The sequence below is a fragment of the Hyalella azteca genome, unplaced genomic scaffold (assembly GCF_000764305.2).
Source record: "Hyalella azteca isolate HAZT.00-mixed unplaced genomic scaffold, Hazt_2.0.2 contig10988, whole genome shotgun sequence".
Lineage (NCBI taxonomy): Eukaryota > Metazoa > Arthropoda > Malacostraca > Amphipoda > Hyalellidae > Hyalella > Hyalella azteca.
In genome coordinates this window covers 601-24,816 of record NW_025941001.1, presented here as the reverse complement: position 1 = coordinate 24,816, position 24,216 = coordinate 601, and the positions used below count along the sequence as shown (strand labels likewise).

The 24,216-nt window shown below is 40.7% G+C and overlaps 1 protein-coding gene across 1 annotated transcript; it reads left to right on the top strand.

Annotated features, from left to right (window-relative positions):
- The first annotated feature begins 380 nt into the window (after positions 1-380).
- Positions 381-21,026, top strand: LOC108682259. The gene is made up of 17 exons (XM_047882649.1): positions 381-959; positions 2,644-2,770; positions 3,592-3,720; positions 5,752-5,882; positions 6,940-7,056; positions 8,374-8,518; positions 8,815-8,915; positions 9,193-9,371; positions 10,231-10,405; positions 13,873-14,006; positions 14,752-14,809; positions 15,502-15,639; positions 16,118-16,226; positions 16,790-16,950; positions 17,130-17,699; positions 17,978-18,429; positions 18,586-21,026. Exons 1-17 carry the CDS (start codon positions 857-859, stop codon positions 19,513-19,515), a joined length of 3,759 nt encoding a protein of 1,252 aa, XP_047738605.1. The 5' UTR covers positions 381-856; the 3' UTR covers positions 19,516-21,026.
- Positions 21,027-24,216: the final 3,190 nt, after the last annotated feature.

Below are 24,216 nucleotides of genomic sequence, written 5' to 3'. Positions count from 1 at the left end.
AGATATTCTCGCACTCGCTCCTGTCAGTTTAAAAGCTGTGAGACCGGCTGCATCTTGTCAAAAATTAAAACTGGCTGGTAAATCCAATGGCAGATTGTTAAATGTTCAAAGGCTTTACATATTTGGAAAAATTAATTTTTTTCCAAAATTGCACCTATCATTTGATTTATATTACTTCCACAAAATAGTCAAACACAAATTCTAATAACGGAAACATTCATAATTTCTACGCATATGTCTTAACACTCCTGTGCGCATGTAGCTGAGCTACCATTCAGCCGCCAAGGTTCAAACCTTGATCACATCACCCGTCAGTACCATAGCAGTGAACAGTGATTGACTGATCACATGGATCTCAGTGCGTCAGTGCGTGTCTGATTGGTGCTTGAGTAAGTACACTTGAGCGGCGCTCATGAAAGAGTCTGATACACAGTGGGAAGAAAATACCGGGATGAGGAATATTCTACAGTGAACTCATAATTTTTTCCTGCGTCAAGCCTAATTGAACATAATGTCTGTTAATCTGTTTCGTTAATTTAACTTTAAATTTTGCCATTTCACAAAACGTTGAACCGCACTTGTATATATATTGAGCAACTAACTAAGTTTCCTTTATAAAATAGTCACGTTGGTGAGATATGATCACGTTTATGCTTTACTTGTACATTTTATAGACAGGCTATTGCTATGATGGAATAATAAATGTTGTATTTCAAATAAAACTTTTTCCTGGTACCACCGTCCGTGTTGGAAGATCAATACACATCGTCTTTGTGTGCGTAAATTTAAAATAATTTCAACTCTAACTACTTTAACTATCATCTACATCGATCTGTTATCATAAATTCAAGCCGTGATGTCGCTATTCACTGCATGCATTAAAATGCTGCCGCTGCTGATGCTGACAAGCAGTGCCGTGCTGACTCGTGATGCTGTCCATCAGTCGGCCATAGATTACGGTGAGGAACATTGCCCTACAATTAAAACCTCTAATATTGCTATAGTTATTGTATGCACTATGCCGTCGACGGTTAGTTAATTAATTAATCAATCTAACACTAACCTTCCTAAATTTTTGAGATGCCATGCACATATGTTTGTTTGTAGTTGTTGTAACATATATGAACATGAAAATCGTTATTGAAACCTACTTTGGTGTATCGTTGAAGCTTCGTAATTTATGCCTTCCTCTTAAAATTACTAGCAACTGCTGATAGACTAAGCTAAAAACTCTATTTATACGTTTACGGTTAACACAACTAGCCCTGCAATAACGGTTATCTAATTAACATTTACTTATAACTCCGCACTTACATTTACAAATAACTCTGCAGCAACGTTAAACTAATAATTTTGTAACGTTCATTTGGTAACCTCGTACAAGTCGTCTTTAAATGATAGGCCACTTCGACAATTTTTTGCCGATGCAAATATCGATGTCGGTTCTACTTTAGTTCGATTTAAAGTCGCTTATCAATTTTCAAAATGTAAACTTAAATTTTTCGTGATGGTTTAACAAGAAAACCACCGAAAAAATACATCGAAATTTTCACTCTTTAGAAAAATGGCATTGATTTTCATTTGTAATGAAAGTTGGCTCAATTCTGGGAGTGATAATTTTTTTAATTTAGCAAAAATGTATAATTGAAATGTACGGATTTGACCGCGTTTTTCCTACCCTTTTTTTTTTTATTCTATCCAAGTCCTTTACTGTTGCTTTTGACGGAACTTAATTAATCGTGTTTGCTATAGACTACAAACATAAATAAAATATGTTTGCCTAGCCGGGTCGTGGTATTTTTCCATATTATCGATCCTTCCTGCGATAGTGAGGCAACTAAGAGCGCAGAAATTGCAATCCGAAAACCGAAACGTTATAGAACGCACTTAAATTAAGTTGAACATTATCCCTGCGAAAATATTCTAACCAAACTTTATTGCTTGATCTAGGAAATTTCTATTCTTCAACGCCGTTGAAGCTACGGATTCCAGGCTTTATATCAACGGCTTCCTGATAATGACGATATCAATTTAGTGATAGTATTATAAATGAAAGCTAAAACAATTTAAATCTGTAATATTCCTATTGTTAAATCATGTGAATTGATTTGGACAAGAAACTGGCACAACAATGGCAAGTCGTCATCCTGTGCTGATGCCAGTTCCGTGGGAATGTTGTCAGTTTAAATATTCGACTTATTGCCGTTGAGTAAGCATCGCCTGTACTGTGAGACTGTTGCCTGGAACCTGGAAATGTCCAAATTTAACTTCTGCCTCCAGACGGTGCATCAATAACCCGTTGGGGTGTGCTGCAGGGGCGGTGGTGTGGACGCTTCGGTGCATCAATAACCCGTTCGGGTGTGTGCCGCAGGGACGGTGGTGTGGACGTCTCGGTGCATCAATAACCCGTTCGGGTGTGTCGCAGGGGCGGTGGTTTGGACGTCTCGGGGCATCAATAACCCGTTCGGGTGTGTGCCGCAGGGGCGGTGGTGTGGACGTCTCGGTGCATCAATAACCCGTTCGGGTGTGCCGCAGGGACGGTGGTGTGGACGCCTCGAGGCATCAATAACCCGTTGAGGTGTGCCGCAGGGACGGTGGTGTGGACGCCTCGAGGCATCAATAACCCGTTCGGGTGTGCCGCAGGGGCGGTGGTGTGGACGGTTGCAGGACGGGAAGCGCGGCTGGACTGCGGGGTGGTGACCACGTCTGCCGCTGGTGACGTGGTCGTGGTGTTGCTCTTCCACAACCACACCAACACGCCTGTGTTTGTGTGAGTGTCGCTTATTTAGGAGCTTTTGACGGTCGCAAAAAATGCAATTTTTCAGTGAAATGGAATTCCCGTTCATGAAACAATTACAGACTTCCTGCCAATTACAGGTCAGATTTTGAAGCCGAATGCTATTCACAGACGAAGAAGCCTAAATTCTGATCTTATTTCAGCCTACAATCATAATGAGATCATAATAGTCCCACAGGCGCTGCATCAAATCATACTTCGGTGAACGTTGTTCATCCTACGTGTTAACGTCGATGTTCGTGAAACTGGGACATGATTTCCTGAGGCATCTGTGCTTCAAGTTTTAATTACGCTTTTGCATACGCACAAATTACAAAAACGCCACCTCGCCTCTCCCAAAATGTATCGGTCAGAAAAAAATTGGGTATAATTGTGACTTTACGGGAAAATGTTGAACCATATGAGCTTTGTTAATCGAGATTCACCCGCTTGTGGAAATTTTAACATTAATATTGCATTGATGACATCATATGATTTTGTTACGATTTTCAATTCAAGATCCGCTCAATTCAGGTTTTTTTTTAACTTTTCTGACGGTAAAGCTAGTCCCTTGGGGCCGTAATACCGAAAATAGTTACGAATTAGAAGCTCAGTCAGCCAATCACTGAAGGCTTTTCAAGCTAAATAAATCACAGACGTGAAACCGGCCGCTAAATGTACGAAAGCGTTTTTCGATAATGCGGCCATAAACCTTTAAAAACGGCTTTACATTAACATAAACCTTTAAACACTTGATGTGGCTAATTATGATGATTTCGAATAATGATAATGAAATCCTTGACGTGTCGCCGTAGGGTGGACGCAAGAACCCAGCCTCTGATGACCGCCGCCAGAGAGGCCACTCGTAACGGGTCCCGCGTGCACCTCCTGCTGCAGCCTCACGGGGGAGAAGATGCTGGGGGTGATGGCCATCATAATACGAGGTAATTAGGCATGCTAGGCGGTGGTGATGGTGTTGCTGAAGGTGTTGTTGTAGGTGGTGATGGTGTTGCTGTAGGTGGTGGTGTCGTTGTAGGTGGTGATGGTGTTGCTGTGGGTGGTGGTGTTGCTGTAGGTGTTGGTGGTGTTGCAGTGGGTGGTGTTGTTGTAGGTGGTGATGGTGTTGCAGTGGGTGGTGGTGTTGCTGTGGGTGGTGGTGGTGTTACAGTGGGTGGTGTTGCTGTAGGTGTTGGTGGTGTTGCAGTGGGTGGTGTTGCTGTAGGTGTTGGTCGTGTTGCAGTGGTTATTGTTGTTGTTGTAGGTGGTGATGGTGTTGCAGTGGGTGGTGTTGCTGTAGGTAGTGATGGTGTTGCAGTGGTTGGTGTTGTTGTTGTAGGTGGTGATGGTGTTGCAGTGGGCCACTTTTTATTACTCTTTATCGATTGCTGTTAAATCTTGTGTAGGTGATGATGCAGTGAGTGATGATGTCGCTGTGGATGATGGTGGTGATATTGCTGAGGAGGAAGATGGTAATGTTACATGCAACACCTGTTATGTCGGTTCTCTGTGGAACAATTGATGCGGTCACCAAATCTTTGTAAGAGCAACAATTGATTCCAGGAAATTGCTAATTGTTATGGCTACCATAAACCTAGAGTGACATTGAACTCCGTAAACATGAACATTAAACTATCTGTAATTTAACCTTACATGCATCGTGTTAATCTCACATCGTACACACCAGCTAAGAATCTGCACAGATGCGAATTTATTTGAGAGCGGAGCAATGCCTGCAAATATGATGCTGCATGAACATTAGCTTGCTGGGTCTAACTAATCCTCTTTTTCGTTCCCTTGATGAAAGTGATATCTTCACATTGGTCTGGTGCTCCCTTTTACACTCTCAACATCTGCGCTGACAAAGGATGCCTTTTGCATGTCATCAATATCTGCGTCACTTATTGCTGATACCAATTTCGTGCCCATATCAGCTGAACTGCCGCACAAATATCTGCTGCTGTGGTTACACTCTTTATCGATGAAGCTTTCCTTATCTTATCTGTAATGCCGACACGCATGTCAACGGTAGCGTGTAGTCAGTAAGCTCCTATTTATTTGTATCCATTCATAAATTTCAAATATTTTGCATTATGCACATTTTCCTTAACTTTAATTGCTACGCCCATCAAGCCACTTTATTTATTTCTCATAGAGTTTTAGGCTCACATGGTTAATATCCTTGGCTGCGTAGGTTAATTCTAGTTGCTAAACATTTTCAAGGAATGGTTGGATCACATTAAAACGGTTTATATATTTTATGTGATTTTTTTCATTATGTGTTTTTGTATTTTTTCTCTTTTGTTGTATGCTGCTGTAATAATGAGTTGGCAAAAATAAACGATGCATTATCACCGAACTTGTATCAATGTAACTCAAGAGCGAAGGCACTGAATGGATCCTCTGAATCAGTCCCGCTCGAGTAAAGCGGACAATTTTACTATGAGAGCGCAATCAAACAACGGAGGGAGACAATCTAACTTAGTCCGGTTCTCCTCACGGATACGCGAAATAGTCGTTTCTCGAAAGGGGAAAATTTCATATGAATACAACTTGCAGCCGGTTATCGATCTTCGAAATATAAACCGTACAGCTTCCATTCAGTTGCCGAATACAGCTCTACGATACCACTGCACCATCGTACAGCTTTCATTTAGTTACCGTATCTTCCGGTAAAAAGCTAACACACTCGACACGAGGTTTGCAGCGTACCGACAGTATGTCAAACCATCTCTCTTCTCTGAGACTTGCACCAGGCAAACTGCACTGACGTGCAGACATCGTGGCACGGACGATCTTTTGCGGCACTCATTGCGTGCTGTCAAATTTCTTGAAATTATTTAAATATCAACATAAAAAAAGATTAACATTGCCATTTATGACATCGTCTTCATAACGATTAATGCAGTGAACATATCCATCATCACGTTCATGTCTACCTTAAAATTGATGTTGATGTTATAAACTGGACACGTAAGGGCGGGCGAGACTTCGGCGCTGCAGGTGCGGGTTTCGTCGGTGGAGGAGGCCGACGAAGGCGCTTACCACTGCCGGGTGGACTTCAGGACGCGGCCCAGCGTCAACACCCACAGCTTCCTGCGCGTCTTGGGTTAGACCTAAGGGGTTATGTTTTCGTATATTGATAAATAATGAACTTTTAATAATATTTAAACATTGGAAAGAAACAGTGGTCAGTATCTTAACGTTTTAAATGAACATATAATATTCGAAATTAACACGTTATGTACGGCACTACCTACCAGCGCTGGCAGATGGCCTAAAAACGGCCAAGTCCGCGGATAAAACAGCATATAATTCTAAATATGCTAGTAAATTTTAAGGTTCCGGTGCAAAAATTACATTTAAATTTTTTCCGTAGACTTTAAAATTTATTGAGTTTGTACTGTTATTATAAATTTTGGTCGACAAACGCAATTGAAAAAACTAAATTGCGGAATATTGGAAAAAAATACCCTGCAACCCACCGGTGCATAGGTCGGGCCGCACTCAACGTGTTAATTATTATTAATTTATCGAGATTATGATTAATTATGGAGCTTATCGAGAGCGTCATGTTGATGGCATTTTAATTGACGCAACTAATACACATTCAAATTTACATCAAGTATTCAAATTATTCAAAGTATTCAAATTTACATCAAGCGTCCTGCCAGCTGATGTGTTTCGTCGCATGAATTACTGCTGAACAAAGGAAGTATTTTGTGTGCGAGTTTAATTTGAACTAAAAATTTGAAGCACGAGCAATTCGAATGATCAATGTGACAATGTGACCTGTAACAAAGAGACGAATAAGGTTTATATGCTCGTAAATGCTTTACATGATCGTTTACTGTGTCATTTATATCATGTACACGAACAACTAAATGCAACTAAAGGAACTAATTTGAAACATCGATTTAAAATTTAAATCACGTCTATTGTGTTCATCACAAGACAATCTGCCACCTGTTGGGTGCCTTGTCACGTCTGTGTCGTAACTGTGGTGACGTGTCGTAACTGTGGTGACGTGTCGTAACTGTGGTGGCGTGTCGTAACTGTGGTGACGTGTCGTAACTGTGGTGACGTGTTGTAACTGTGGTGACGTGTTGTAACTGTGGTGACGTGTCGTAACTGTGGTGACGTGTCGTAACTCTGGTGACGTGCAGAAGGCCCTCGTCACCTGGAGGTACTCAGCAGCCAGGAGGGATACTCTGGAGTGGCAGACTCGCCTGCACGCGGCATCGTCGGCTCGTCACTCACCCTCGTCTGCCTCGCCACCGGGGGTGAGTAATCACCCCGGGGGATTGAGTTTTGTTACCAAATCACCCCGGGGGATTGAGTTTTGTTACCAAATCACCCCGGGGGATTGAGTTGGGTTACCTGGCGCCCACCAACTCAATGACCTCCTTTTCCCAGGACTGAGTTTGAATTTAAATCAACTTTGACAGAACCCTGAGGATAGTCAGATCTATATCCGCTATGAAAATTTACGCATGCCTATTTCACTATGAAAAATAAACGCCTAGTTATTTTCACTAAGAAAATTGTAACATCCGTTAATGCAATTTGGTGATGATCCTAACCATCTGATTATGATGACATCGCGGTTGCACTGGCATTATTCTACTAAAACGATAGTTGTTTGGATGATAAGACGTTATAGTATTATTGATTTTGTAATATCCGGTTGCATATATGCTGTTTTAAAAGTCATATTAGCAAGGAAAAAACCGGATAGTAATGAATATTCTTCCCACAACCACCTAGAGCAAAATTAAAACATATTTCGTTTGAAAAAAGACCTCAACCCAAATCTTAAGAGAAATCTTCGCGACTTACATATCTAGATAATCTTCAACTGATTTTTTTTAACTTCGGTATATAATTACTCATTACATTTGTTAATTAAAACTGACTAGCTTTTGAGCGCAAGCTGGAGCAAGATCATTACCTGACTCGGCTAGACGCTTGCTAATACAGAAGTGAAATAATATTTATGTCGCTGCCTTAAACTATTATTTACGCAGTCGCTTCATCAGTAAATCGAAATATTGGTCGCTCGAAACCTGTAATTGGAATTATTATTCTGTAAACGTTGCGGTTTTTCAGGGACGAAATACGACATTGTATTTTTAGATTTATTTTAGATATTTTCAGTAAACAATTTTACAGATGAATATATAATTTACGAGGAAACACTCCATATTCATGCCGAAAAGATAAATTGGTTCTCTATTCATCAGGGATATATGTACATCAATACCCCTTCATTGTGTGACTAAGAAAAATGTTGTGGTACTAAACATTTATCTGGCTGGCTGTCTAACCTATGGGATCAGGCTTAATAAGAAAACTAGAAACATTTTTACTCTATTACTGCTATTATGTCACTGCTACATTTTCGAAAATTTTAATTAATTAATTTCGAAATTTTTCATATTAATTAATTTTCGATATTTCGAAAATTTTTAATTATTTAATTTTCGAAATTAATAATTAATCAATTTTCGAAATTTTTCATTTAGTTATTACTGCTACAAAAATTTCGATTTCGAAATTAAAAAAAAAATTACGATCAAGTGAAGAAATTGTCTGCACAGGCCGGCCGCGGCCTGAGGTACAGTGGCTGGAGGGCGACCTGCTGCTGAGCGACCAGACCGACGTCCCGCCCCACGCCGGCGTCAGCAGACCTGCTGCTGACTCAGACGTCACCAAGGCCTACCTCACCATCACTAACCTCACCAGGTCACTATCACTTGTGCATATATCATTTATGTGTTATAGGGTTCGTTGTCGTTTTGTATGAGGCTTTATTAGACAAACAAGCGTTGGTTTGAATTTAGTTGTTAAGAAAATCACAGGACTTAAGATTACCGAAAAGATTCATGCGAACGATCTTGATGATAACATTGTAAAGTCCGAAGCTTTTCATTCCGTCCTGACATGAACTTAACCAAAGTGATGCTGATGAGAAATTTTAACTTTTGACTTTTTTCAACTTTGACTTTTTGATTTAAACTTTTTTGACTTTTTTTCAACAGGAAAGACGACGGCCGCCAGCTGCGCTGCCGCGCCCGCAACACGGCCGTCATCGCCGGCCTAGCGCCGGCCCTGACGCAGGTCGTGCGCCTCTCCCTCGTTGGTGGGTTGCCCTTGCACGCTTCCCTCCCGGCGGGTTGCCCTCTAAAATCTTTCAAAATATATTTTGTGCACCTTGAATCAAACCCTGGATGGAGCATGCTGTATGTTTTGTATTGGCTGTATTTTTACGGTCGTTAGCCGTGTAACAATGACGCCCATTGTATCGTCTATCGTGTCGTCGTACTTGTCACCTATCATGTCACCTTTCGTTACGCTTATAATGTCTATCTTTTCTCAACCGTGTCTATCGCGCACCACGACATATCGTGGCCCCGCAGCCCCTGCCGAGCGCCTGGACATGTGGATCGTGGCCCCGGGCGGTGGCCCCGAGGAGCCCCACGACGAGGTTGTCAGCGTCGCTGTGGGGCGGCGCCTCACCCTGCAGTGTGAGGCCACCGGCGCCCTCGGCAGCTCCGGCCTCGCGTGGACGCTGGGGGGCGAGACGCTGGGCGACCAGGTGCTGGCAAATGAACGTTTTGTTGTGAAGAATTAAATTGTATGATTAGCATTGCATGACATGATCTTACGTGACGTGATGTTGTATGTCGTCATGATCTTACATCATCATCTTACATGATGTTGTATAATAGGATCTTATATGGCATGATGTTGTATGACATGATCTTACGTGAGATGATGACATGATATGATTTTATGTGGCATGACGTTTTGTAACATGATCTTACGTGACATGATCTTACATGACATGATCTTACGTGACATGATCTTACATGACATGATGACATGACATGATCTTACGTGACATGATGACATGACATGATCTTACGTTACATGATAACATGACATGATCTTACGTGACATGATGACATGACATGATCTTACGTTACATGATAACATGACATGATCTTATGTGACATGATGACATGACATGATCTTACGTGACATGATGTTGTGTGACATGATCTCACTTGCTACGACGTTGTATGACATAACATACAATATGATTTTTCGTGGCAGAAGGATTGGAGGTATGACACGTGGTATGATAATGGGCGGTGTAATGTGCTTAATGATGCAGTGCATTATGATCTGCGGTTTGATTTTATGCAATATGATCTCTTGTGGTAAAATTGGCTGTGAAGATAGTATGATGCTATCGGGAATTATTTTATTGTTATATAGTCTTTTATTACCGTTGAGCTCTGAGGCTTGGCACTCGCCCCTGAGAAGTAAAGATAACATCCACTGTGGTTAGGCTAATATTTCCTTTGTATCCTTAGTAAAAATAATTATAAATAATAATTCATCCGTATTGATGATCACGGGTAACAAGGATGATTATTCCCCCGCGTCAGGAAGGCTACGAGCTCGACGCGTCACGCACGTCAACCACGTTGCGCTCACGTCTAACGTTCACGACGCACGCGTACCACGACAACACGACCCTGACATGTGCCCCGACGTACCCTGACATGCTGGGCCACGCCTTACAAGTGGCCCAGCAAGCGGTCCTGGTACTTAGAGTGTCCGGTGAGTAGCATGAAAGTAATCCTCAGGCAGCGCTCCACACTAGGCATAAAAAACGTTTATTAACCGTTGTTTCAACGACATAAACACGTTTTCATCGTAACGTGCCTGTAGTGGGTATAAGTGTTATTAAGTTTAAGTGTTATTAAGTATTAATTACTATTATATGTATGCAATATATATAATAGTATAAGTGGCAGCCAGTTGATTTCTTGCTAAGTACCCACGGAAAACACCGGTTTAGTACTTTTTAGCTGCCTGTCGTGGCGCTCGCAACCCCGTGATACTAACGTAACACATGTAAAATTACTTTCCAGTAGAGCCTTATCATCCTACACCATTGGTTCTTAACCGCATGGGTTCGATCGAACCCCAGCGGTTCGGTGAGTCGTTTTCTGGGGTTCGACGGAGCAGTCTTTGCGAGCAGTCATTTTCGATGATGGTAAACATCAAAACGAAGAAAATGAACAAACTTTGTTGTGACAATGATATGAGAGTGGCACTTGCGAAAGTGAAGCCGCGCATTCCTGAAATTGACGCACTGAGGCAACAAAAAATATCACGTTGATCTGCAATGAATATTCATTTTGTTTGTTTATGCCCGAAATTTATGTTGTGTGGTTTTTTTCTTTCAACAAAGCGATTTTGTGTGCAAATGATGCATGGTACAGTTTATGCAGTTATACAGAATATAGTATATTCATATGTCTATGCTATATAGTATATAGCATAGACATATGTTTTGAATAAAAAAAAAACATATTTTATTTTTCCACCTACGAAGGGTTCGATGAATGCATGTATGGAAATAGCAGGGTTCGGTACCACCAAAAAGGTTAAGAACCACTGTCCTACACTCAGACAAATCATTGAGCCATATAGTCTAAATAGTGTCAAACTATCTTACTCACAGCACGAGCAGAGAGCGGACGTAGCACTGACACGCCATTTTGCAGAACATAAATAGGTGAAGATGACCCATAAAAACACTAAAATTCATCACTACTTGGACTAAGTCTCACGCATTCCTCTCTAAATGAATATATTTTGCCAACAGTAATACCTCTTACCAGCAATACCTCTTGCCAGCAATACCTCTTACCAGCAATACCTCTTGCCAGCAATACCTCTTACCAGCAATACCTCTTACCACTTACCAGCAATACCTCTTACCAGCAACACCTCTTACCAGCAACACCTCTTGCCAGCAATACCTCTTACCAGCAATACCTCTTACCAACAATACCTCTTACCAGTAAAACCTTGCGAAATATACTTTCCATACTTTCCCATGAGCGGTACTTTATCCTAGAAGATGTTGTTGTTGAAAAAAGCACCAAAAGAAGCATTGATGAATAAAATACGATTTTGCAGGGATTTATACAAATTTGCAATACATATTTGCAATATATCACTACACTCTTTATTTTAGCCTCGTATTGTTGTGTGTTCAAGTTAAATATAGAACCAATCTAAACTATTCAGCTTATAGGGATTTTTCGAACTTATCCTGTTGGAAAGTTTTACGTAATGGAAAAAATATCATTCTTGAAATCAACCTCAAAAACTACATAAAGATTACTTAATAAAATCAAAATATTTTTAAAAAGTTTATTTTTACAGCCCTATAAATTGTTTGAGCACATAAAAGTTCGTTTTTACAATTAATTAATCTTCGTGTGCTTCACTTTTTGTTGATAACTTCATACGAGTTCCTCATTACCGCCGCGGACACAACATTCGCACCTTGAGTTGCGGAGCGACCAGCGCCGTGAGCGCCGCTGCTGCCACTTCTTTGGTGAGACGCGCGTCTGCTGCTGATGAAGCTGAGTCAGCAGTCCTGCTGCCCACGTCTTCGTTACGACGTCGTTAGACGCGGATTTTATTACGACGTCGACAGACGAGGACTGCAGTAAGATTTCGTAAAATGAGGACTGCGATACGACGTCTTGAAATGAGGATTGCGATACGACGTCGTAAAATGAGGATGGCGTTACGACATCGTAAAATTAAAATTAGGACTGCGTTACTAGTTACTACGCTACGACGTCGTTAAATGAGAACTGCGTAACGACGTCGTAAATGATGTCATCAACACCGAATGTAAATCAGAATTATCAGCTTCTATTTATCAAGAAAAGCGCAAATATCATCAACAAACAATTTAATGTTATCGAAACCTCTTCCTTCTTTTGTGGTTACACGTTGCCATGTTGTGTGTACTCCTTATAAATCTAAATACGATTCTTTAATTATGATTTTATTGATAGTTGATATGAGTTTATTCCTCTTAAAGGTTTCACCACGCTATTTCGATGCAAAAACTTCGTCATAACTGTGAAAATAGTCTCTATCGCAGTACTAGAAATAATATTTTCTCAACACAAGTAGTACTATTCGTCGTAAATTTGGTCAATATATTCATTGAAGTGCTACATCAGGTTATATTCAAACGCAATGCATGGAACGGAATTATCAGGAATATGAGCATTAATTGCAACAACGCCGCTAATTATTCAACCGGCAGTCCCAGTCGCTACTGTACTAAACACCGTAACAACCATAAACTCTTCTCACTGTGATAAATGAATATCAATGTCAGTACTAAACAGCGAAGAACATAAAAAATAAACATGACGCGTCAGCAAAGTCTGCACAGTTTGCAATACGAGCAAATTGACGGCGCTGATGGCGCGTGTCAGCAAAGTCCTTCATATCAGCTAGACTTGGTTCTTTTTTCTGCGCATGCAGCAAGCCTTGAAAAATAAAAAATATTCAGTTAATTCTGCACAAGTTTTCATCGCGTTTCCTGTCATGAAATCAAGTTTAAATTAAACCAACCGTTCAGCTCGCAAGTTTTAGCCTTGAGCGATCGTCTTACGCGTGCACTGCATGCTCGTGACCGGGATTATTTTCAAAATTACTTGTTGGGCAATCTGTTATTCCTTTTTAATTTCTCCAAGATGTTTTTTTCAACTGCATTAACAATAACTTCTACATGCGTTCAAATTATCGGGTAGATGAACAAATTCCTATCTCTCACTGGCATTGCTGAACGATTTATACTAGAATCGATTATATTATTCATCTCTAAATTTCACATTTTTTCGGTCTGTAATAATGTCAAAAAATGTCAAAAAATCTTCCGCAAAATCTGCACTAAACTTGATTATTTCGTGCACCTTTGCCCGAAATTTAACCCCAATTTAATTTTGGACTTTGATCTTCTTGTGGTCGTGATTTGTGTGGCAGATTCTTCTTAAGATTCTTGGAGCTCAGCAGTTTCTCTTGTGACTCAATTTAATTATTTCTAGCATTTAGCTCGTGCACAAGATGACATTATCGCCAATTTATTCGTATTATTTATATTTCGGTTCATTGTTCAAATACATTGATTTCGGTTTGCCAATTGCTTTAAAGAGTGGTAAATAAACATTTCAACAGCTTAAAATAATAAAACATGTTCCCAGGACCACCAAGAGTGCGTGCTGGAGTAGAGGGAGGCACAGAGGGGAGTGTACAGGTGAGGGTTGGGGCGACCCTCTTGCTGCACTGCTTCGTCAGCTCGTCATCGCCCCTGCGCTCCCTCTTCGTCTATAGAAATGTGAGTCTACCCATGATCAGCTTATTAGGACAATTATTGTGATGTTTTTGATACTCATATAAAATATACAGGCAACAGAACAAGTGAAATTATCTAAGTGGATGTTCGACACTGAATCTAGAAGTTTGCGTGAAAGCCGCGCTGTGAAACATTCTCTGTTCTTATTATCAATTAGATAAAAAAATTCATTATTTCCACTGACCAAACACATTTCTGGACATGTTTGTCTGAGCGTAATATTAAATTTAAAGGTAAGTAAGTTAATTCAACGGTTCTCAATTTCACAAAAACAACTCCCAGATATGCTTCGTTTTATTAGCCGCAATTGGAGAATAGCGTCTTCTGCTGTAACATCGATCTCATGTTGTGATATGTATGTAATGCTTTAACATCTGAGTATAATGAAGCGTATAGGTATTTTATTGTAAAATATGTGTTGTAATATATTATCAATATTTTAGTGTCACTTTCTGTTGCAATGAAACATTCGTCTTACTCTCTTACAATGATAGCTCCGTGTTACATTGTAACTCCCACGTTTCACCGAAGCATCTCAGTTAGCCTTCAAAACCTGTTAATCCTTCGAATCTTCCATGTTGTTCAGTAAAACCCAGAGTATAATGTGATATGTGTGTCACATTTCAACATCATGTCATTGTAACGTCCGTGCTGCTCTGTAACTCATACGTATGTTATACATATTACGTTGGTTTGTCAACATGGCTAATTATCCGACCGCATACAGGGAGCACCGCTACGGGAGGTTCTGCCTGAGAAGAACACTTCTTCGCCTGTGCACACAGGTCAGGGCAGAAATGTGCAGACACTCGTGTACACATTAATGTGCACATACGAATAAATTGAATTACTGTGCAATGTGCAAACACTCGTGTGCACCGTACCTTAACGTTCTGTGTAATATATGACGGTCCTACAATACTGTACTGATATTTTTATAAACTTTCCGAGCAACTGCGATAATATTACATGGAAATGCGTGCTATTATTGCATGGGAATCTGGCAAATTTGCAATGCTGCGCACTTCAAATTCAATTAATTCATAGATGATCAGATTTTTAAGATATAAATATAGATATCGCGGAAATCATTTAGATTTGAGCGATTTTGGCTATAGATATCTTTCGATTATAAATTTTAAATTATAGATTTTAGGATTCAGCGATGAAATTTTATTGTTTAGATAGCAAATCACTGACTGCATGGATATGCCTAGCTCCCTATGGACCTGGTATATGTTCAATAGCCATTTCGAAGCAACGTCAGTTTTGAAAATATCTGATCAAAATGCTCATCTGAACAAGTCACGAAAATGCATGAATTAGCGACAGGCCATGGGCCTTTTTCTTCAGCGCCGACACAACTGTACCAGACTGCTATGTAAAACTATAGAAATTTTGCCTTCAATGAAAATTCATGATCACGTGTCAGAGTTAATGAGAAATTATGCTTAAAATAATAATGTGTATGCACCAGGTGACGCGTGGACAGGTCGACAGAAGTTCACACTACGCGTGCCCGACGTGACCTTACGTGACGTGGGCTCCTACACGTGCCACGTCACCAACCTTGTCGCCAGCACCGACAGCAACGTCGTCAGCGTGCTGGTCGTAGGTGAGGGCTGACGCTTGGGCGGCCTGCAGGTCTTGTTGATGTAGGCCTACATTTTGTAATGCGGCCTACCGCTTGGGCGGCCTGCAAGTCATGTTGATGTAGGCCTACATTTTGTAATGTGGCCTACCGCTTGGGTGGCCTGCGGGTCATGTTGATGTAGGCCTACATTTTGTAATGCGGCCTACCGCTTGGGCGGTCTGCGAGGTGTGATGGGCGGCGGGCCTATGGGTCAATTTTGTGATGTGTGCTGACACTTATAGGACCGAAGATGGATATATTGATGTTAATTGAAGTTTGAGGGCGAGGTTGACTGGTAAAAGGTCCATGGATGATATTGAGTTCGTACTTTTTTGTTGGTATGTGAGGGCTGGCTAGGAGGTAAGGAAGAAGAGCGACGTTAACACAAGAACATATCAATATCAGGAAATTAAACCTTATGTAATTATTTAACCTTCCTCTTTCTCATCACCTCCCCCAGACAAGCCGCGATGCAGCGAAGTTCCCGCAGTTGTGGGGATCAGAGGGGTGGGCCCCACTCCCCCCCTCAGGTGCCCCACGGTCGCCACCCCCGCACCCCACGCCTACAGGTGTGCCCCTCCCCACCCTCTCCTCCTTCAGCCATGCATCATGAAGTCCTATTAATAAATTATTTCATTTATTTCGAAACCAAGAAATTTCCAATAAACATGCCGATTTCACTGAGCTAAGTTTACAAATCAATTTGAAATGGAGCACTGAATTTTTCAATTTATAACTGCCTCTTTAATAGCTGATCCTCCTTAATGAGGATAAATCGTTTTAGTAATTATAAACGCTGTATATCAAAGTCCTGATCAGTATTTTATGTTTATATGAACTAAAGGCATTATAACAGTTAACATTTAAATCCATTCATAGCATAGCCCTGGCACATCATGCCCTGGATGTGGCCCAGTGGTTAAAGTTCAGATTTTCAAGATAATGATTGTGGCAGCGAGTTGTGGATTCGATACCAGCTACCTGCGACAGTTATGGTCAAAATCGACGAGGTTGCGGGATGGTTAAACGCAATTGATAGTGGAGCAGTGAGTTGGGTGTTCAAGACCCGCAAGAAGCTGTGAAAAATGTGCCTAATCAAAGATGACGCCGCTATGCGAGTGTGTTCGGGCAGATGGGCAGTGAGTGGCAGTGATACGACGGCAGTGACGTCGTCCAATTCCTGGTCACTGCAGGTCACAGAAGATGTACAATTCCCCCTGAACGTCTCCTGCTACGCCGAGAATGTCGTTGGCGTCAACGAGCCAGCGTGCGTCGTACAGCTCGTTGCCCGAGGCATGTCACCAAGCCAAGCTTCAGCTAGAAAATCAATTTTGTGTCGCAGCAGAAATCAATTGGTAAAATTTACAAGCGTTTTTTTTTCGCCTAACTGTTCCTGAAAATCTGTACGATTTAGTAAACGATTTTTATACTTCTAGTAAAGAGCGAATATGCGACTCTAACCTTACCTACAGGTCGCCCAGGTGCTGTGCAGCAGTGCACCTTTGCTCCGTCCACAGTCAACTCGTCAAGTGTGGACGTGGACGTTGTGTGTCTGGCGAGTTGGACGGGTGGACTGCCCACCAATTACACCCTGCAAGTGGACAACCAAAATGTCCTCGACCAACCGCACGATGGCAACATATATGCCGAGTGTCAAGCTGCCACGATCCTAGAATCCAAGAGAATCGAGTTTCGTTTGCAAAGTCTCCACGTGAACCATGAGTACGTACTCACAATTTTTGCCAGCAATGCCATGGGTCGCAGTGACTCAGTTAACTACTCATTCGGTCCCACCGTGCGTTCTGAGGACAACGTCGGGGCGATGGTGACGAAGGCGGAGACTCACTTCGATGGACTCAAGCTGATCATCATCGTGTCGACGTGTGCGTTGGTGATGGTGGTCATCATCGCAGTGGCACATACTGTGTGGAGAGCTCGCACCACCAAGTATGACCACATCTCCACCGTGAGCAACTCGAGTCAGCACGGGGACAAAAATGACTACTCCGACCAAGAGCTTTCATACGTGCACTTCCCCAACGGTGAGTTAATTGTGGGCTGCAACAGCCACATTGGCTTGTACACAGCTAAGTTGACGTTACTAATGCACGCTCGCCTGAATATGAGATTTCTTCTTCTGAGAACTCATATATGGACGCACAAATTTTTCTTCCCTTTATATACTTATTTTGGAGATGTATTTTATATGCCTTCCTATGCGTATAATGAGTCGGTAAATAATATAAGTATCTATTGTACCGCTGGTAAATTTAAAATTAAACCTGTTTCTCGTTTACGACCGTTCCTCCACATGTGCCAGAAATTGACCAAGAGGCGCTGCTGGGCCATCAGAGGCGAGACCACCACCCATCAGGAGGCCTACATCCCGATGGCCTCAGCGAGCTCCGCAGTTCTCGTCTGACAGTCTGGAGCTACCAACTGCCTCCACGCCACGAATGCGTCACGCAAAAGCCTCAATCATCCTTCAAAGATGAAACATCGTTAAATCCCAGTCGTTGTTTAGCTCCCGTCAACAACCCCCAGCAACCAAGTTACATGAAGTTCTCTCATGGGGGATACGTTTGGCTCAACTCCAGCCCCTGCATGCAAAATCCTTATGTCCCGTCTCGTGCAACTTATGCCACATCGGACGCAGGATACCCGTTGCTTGTTGACGCAGGATCTTCGTATGTCTTTGATGACAGAGTGCCTTCATGTGAGAGCAGCAGAAATGCTGGGCAACCAATGATGCACTTGCCAAATGTAACTCAGGTAAACTTAGCTTCATTTATATCTCAATCTTTTATTTGTTTTCTGAATTTAATCCTCTTGACAAGTCAGACAATATGATTTTACAGTTTTTTCATAACTTACGTAGTTTTTAAAACTTTTATTTGATTCATTTTCATAAAACATTGCATTTTCCAGCAGCTAATCGAGAGAGAGAGGTCCAGAAACAGCATCTCGTCGACCGTGTCCTCTTCAACTGCCTCGACGGTGGTGATGAATCCTGATTATGGCAAGAGTTCCAAAATTTGTCATGAACCGACGCATGCTGAGCTCACTTCTGAAAACGATCAAGCGGCAAACGCAGAGGCGCGCAGTCCTAAAGTGCAAAAATCGACGTTTGTGCTGGCAGAAATTGAACGATCCGGGTTGTTGGAAACGAATTCCGTGGTGATTGGAATAGAAAAATCACAAATCGACGAGACTAAAGTTGTCATTCCAGCAGAGAGCATAGTCTCCACGAATGGATCAGAAAAAATTACTGCTCCTGGCCTGGAGATTGACCTTGCCGAAGAAACAGTGAGTGAGAAACAACGCACATCACAGGACTTATTGAATAATATTTCTTTGACCGGAACAGCAATCTCATCCGCTTTATTGTCAAGTGACCCAAATGATGAAGATCTTTCGATGTCTGTTGATGAGAGTAATGCGGAAACAAAGCGCCCTAATCCATCATCTGCCATCAAAAAAGAAACTAAATCTTCTGTAGCCTTCCTCGGTAATTCGTTGAGGCGTCTTAGAAGAGGCCACACACCTAACCCTATGGTGATCGGGTGCAGCGCAGATTGCAAGCACATGCCTGCTGACGGCACCTACCCCGATATTCGTCGAGAGTTTGTTGAACAGCAAAGCTACGCCATCCCCTATGATGACTTGGATCGAACTTGCAAAGACTCGACACCGACGCAAGTCATTGCTTCTGTTCTGCACAAGCGTAACGAAGAACCAAAACTCTTCAACAATACCAGCAGAGAAGCGACCAACCAACAGAATGATGAGGACGGAATCTCTGACGCCGATGACCTGAACTACGCAGTGCCGTGCTCCGAGGTCTCGACAGCACTTTAGCTGCCGTCTGATAATTTCCTTGGACATTAAGGTGAAAAGATTTGGAAAGCCGCAAAAGTGTAGTCCATTATTTTTATATTGTGAAATTTAAATTGATAATGAGACTGTAAAGTTACAAGTGGGTGTGCTCATCTTTAAATGCTATGATTCGATCAAATTACCGATATGCTAAGGTTGTGGTCCAGTATTATTACAAAGAATATTTCTGCATCTCCTGACATCATTGTGGATTACATTTTACGATGTTACGGTGAGAAAGATTCTAATTATCATCCGAATTCTATCACAAGAATTCTGCGTGTTCGCATGTGCAGTATGCTGAGACTTGTTGCATGAAAACTAATGTGATAAAAAGATGACTATTTGTGTTCCCTGCTCGAGCCCCGTTTGTAGGTTGAAGCAATACAATGAACGAATAGTTTGTAAGTTATCAGTTCTATTTTCTAGAAGCCAGTTACTGGCCACTGAAAATTAAAGTTGCTGGTAAATTGTCATTTAGAATTAATAATGATTTCAATTATAATATCTTCCGCGAAAAGTACTAGCTTAATTCTCTATCGCATGAAGGGAAGCCGTGAAAGGCCACTGATGTATGAATAGTTTTTAAGATTATTAGTACCGGACCTTCAGGCACGGATAACATTGGTGACTGTTAATTAATGTAACCGTAGATTAAGTGTTACATAACTTAGAGACAGCCAATGGTCGGTCATAAATAGTGGTAAGTTCATTGTTGAAATAGGATAGTAGTAGCCAATAGAGGGGTGCGTTAATAGAAGTAATACGTTGTGGGTATTATTTAGATAAGCTAGTGAAAGCTAATGAAAGACTGCTAATTAATAATACTTTGAAGGTTCGCTGTGCATACAAATTATATGAAGCAAATGAACTAAAAATATTTGGGAGTTTTTCGTTACTAAGTTATAATGAAGAGCTGTTTGAAGTGTCAACAAAGGCTGTGCTCTGTGTTCCCTATTATTAGTTTATCTACTATGTATATGGTAAGTAATTATAATCTGATCGTGTTCATTACCGCATCTGTTTAGAACATTTTACAATAATTTTCTCCCGTAATATTCCCGTTCTTTTTCCTTGAAATGTGCTCAGTACTCTAAGAACGTAAAACAGAAACAGTGATGTTGAGAGAGTTATATTTTACATTAGTTAGTCCTTCCATTTTTGTGTTTGAAAAATTTCTCAACCTGACTTCTTGGAGCGATACGATCAAGAAGAAGTACTGGATTGTGTTTATAAGACCAAGCCGCTGCTCTCGTGATCATTATTTTAATTGTTACTTGCACTTATTAACTGTGTATCGAAACTTTCGCCAGCTTCCACAATTATCCATTTAATGTTGATGTCCATTCATAGTTTGCCTATTATTTCCTTTATTGAAACTTTGGTTATAATTTATTATGCACTACCTTTGACAAGTTATACCTATGTTTTGAAAACCTACATTTTTCACTACTTTGGAACGCCCGCCATATTTGATAAAACTTACTCTGTACTGACTTTCATTTCATTGTCGTGTGTTGAATTATGATGCGAAGAAATATTTGACTGCGCTTTGCTTAAACTTGAGACCGTGTTTAATGAATCGATCACAAACAAACGTAAAATACTGATCTGGACTTTGAAATACATTCTTTTATAGTTACCTAAACGATTTATCCTCATTAATTGAGAATTGGCTACTGAAGAGGCAGTTTAAGAATTGAAATTCCGTGCTCCATTTCAAATCATTCTTACGTTAAAGGAAATGCCCATTTAGAGTGGCGGTATCCGTCCCTTAACCCTAATCTCTTTAGCTTTAACTTTCCGCAGTTTTCAATTCTGGAACTCGTAAAATTCAAATAGTGGAACCTGATTGTTTATTCTCCTGTCCCATTGCGGTTTACACCTAAATGCGTTATAACCGCGTTCAAATTCTCTAACTGTGCATATACTTATTCGCACCAAATCTCACTTAGAAGCTTTGTGCGTGCACTTATTTTCGTTTAAATAAGTTGTGCTTGCATTGTTATATTGAGGTAGCTGAATAATTACGCTGTGCTCGATAATAATATAATAACTCATTTTCTACCCAGTCCATCATCTTTAAGACCTTCAGTCGGCCTTCGCATACTAACGTGGACATTTTTCACTGAATTCGAGTGGAAGGAAGTTATCTCCTGGAACCTGTAATGTTAAAATTTTCCTGCATCAATAGTATCTAATGAAATTCGCTTGATCATCCTCGATTTGTTTAAATCCTTTCCAGCATTTTGTGCTTGGTATTTGTAGAGGAGGTTTACCTCCAGCACCGGGAATAATTCTCTGCATTTGTTCGTACTACGTGACCATCACAGCAATGTGGCGGTCATTACCTTATTGTTCGTGCAACCTAACTATCACAGTGTACGTGACAAGAAAACTATGTGTGTTCTTACGGTATTGTCAGTACCGAGCATTTAACAATTCATTTCTTCAGAAGGGTTTGATATTCATTAAGCGATAGTTCATATCCTGTAAATATTGACAACTTATTCATCAATCATGCATACGCAGCAATTCACCATCTCTCTTCAGAGGTTTCCACTGGTCATGAATAATTGGATCATTCATGGTTCTGTTGCAAGAAGTCACCCTGATGTGACAAGCGCTTCGCGGGTCCTGTGTAACCTTTTGTCTAATGATCCATTAACCGTCTTCAATGCTATTCGTACCGAAAAGCTTAATTGGTGTCGAGTCACAATCAGTAGTCAAGGGTCGTCTGGGCCACTGTAGAACCGGTTGATGTCATTTTAGACCTCCATGAGATTAAGTGATTCACACTCATAAAATTTTTAACTATAACTATACTTCTTAGCCTCCATAGGCTGTTTTTTTTCCTCCCGCGCCACCAGTCAACTTCATCTTTTAATGCACGAACTGAACGTTAATTCCTTTTATTTTTACAAGCTATTTTGAATGTTCAAATTCAAAGTTATCTTATGTTTTCATTAGTGTTGATGGAATATAGGTTCATGGAAAGTATTTTTCATGTTTTTAACGATTGTTTAGTGATAAGAACCAAGTAATTATTCACAACCTAGACCAACCGAGATAAATTATCTCCATATAAGATTTCCGAATCATATTCATCGAAGATAAGGATTGATATCTGTCAGCTGATTGAGGGACTTTTTCCCAGTAATACCTTGTTTGTGGGAGAGTGTTGATGTTCCTTGGATCGATCTGCGTTGCTGAAAATAGCCATGTTGCTAACTACATTTTTCAGCTTCATTGTTGTGGCGGCAACTCCCACTTCAGCGCTCAATTCAGGTGCAGTGCAACGTTGTCTTCTCAGGATGTAAAATCGGAAAAATTTCATTTCAGCTGCTGGTAGAGGTTTTACTCGAATAATGAAAATACATCAATGGCTGTCACTGCATTTACAGGGCTAACGACACTGCATTTACAGCGCTAATTTCTTTTCCTGACATTTAGTATAATCTTTAACAATGTGCCTAAATATGCGGGCCTTCTTTGTCAAAATTTGTGGCGATTGAAAGGCGATGGTGGGCGTGAAACAGCCTATAGGTCAAGATGTCGTTGTGCTTCTGTGAGCTGACCGCTAGTTATCTCGATATCGATCGTCGTCCCAAAATCTCATTCGTAAGGAGCCTGTTTGAGAACGAGGAGCCAATGACGAACATATTGGCCCTATAACGGCCATGCTTTTCGTCAACGTTAATCAAATTTTTGTGGGCAGAACACAGTCGGTTGCAAAGCAAGACTGCATTCGAACTATGGGATGCCCGGTGATCATATATGCCCTTTTTCACCTGCTCAGCGGTCTCTGAGAGCACAGATTCCAACAACATACAACAAACTTAGTTGTTTAGTTCACTAACAACTTAGTTAAGTTGTTAGCGAACAAACTTAAGCTTGAAGCAAAACAATTGGGTTGACAAAGAAGTTGATATTGACCCCTTGGGTTCAAGGAGAGAGCTTAAGAGATTACAAAAATGTTAGAGGTATTACGGGGCAGCGAATTGACTATTCATTATCTCGTTGAAAATATATTGATCAATGATGAGCATAATTAGGTTGCGAGGTAGTTAAAGTTCTCTACAAGTAATCAAACTTTTATTGTAATTTTTCTCTTTGTATCATCAAACTTGATCAACGACAATAACTACGCGAGGAATCGAATTGAATGAAAGTTATAGATTTAACTAAAATACAACGTTTGCATCGATCGTGCCATAATTAACGAACACATTTAGACTTTATTTTGCTTTATTTTACAAGTCTGGCCCAAATTCTACAAATCGACGACACAAATTTGCGCTATTTCATAACATGGTCGACGAATAAATTATCTGTGAATAAATATATCTTCATCAAATGCTATGATCACCAATTGTTAGTAATCAGCGTCGATCGTAGGGAAATGATAGATGATTTGAATAAAAGAAAAAAAAATTATATTGGAACTGATTCGAACTTGAGCATTAGAAGGAACATGCATGCACTGCTTGAAATTCAAACGATATTGATCGCGCTCAATTAGAGGTATTAAAATATATGTGATGCTGTTTATTACATTACATCCGGCTACCTAATGTGAATTATAGTGTTAAAAGTAATTACACTATTTTTATCCCAGTGGTGCCTATTCCTAACAATGCTGAATGCAAGTAAGTTTTAATTGTAATTAAATGATGGGGAAGA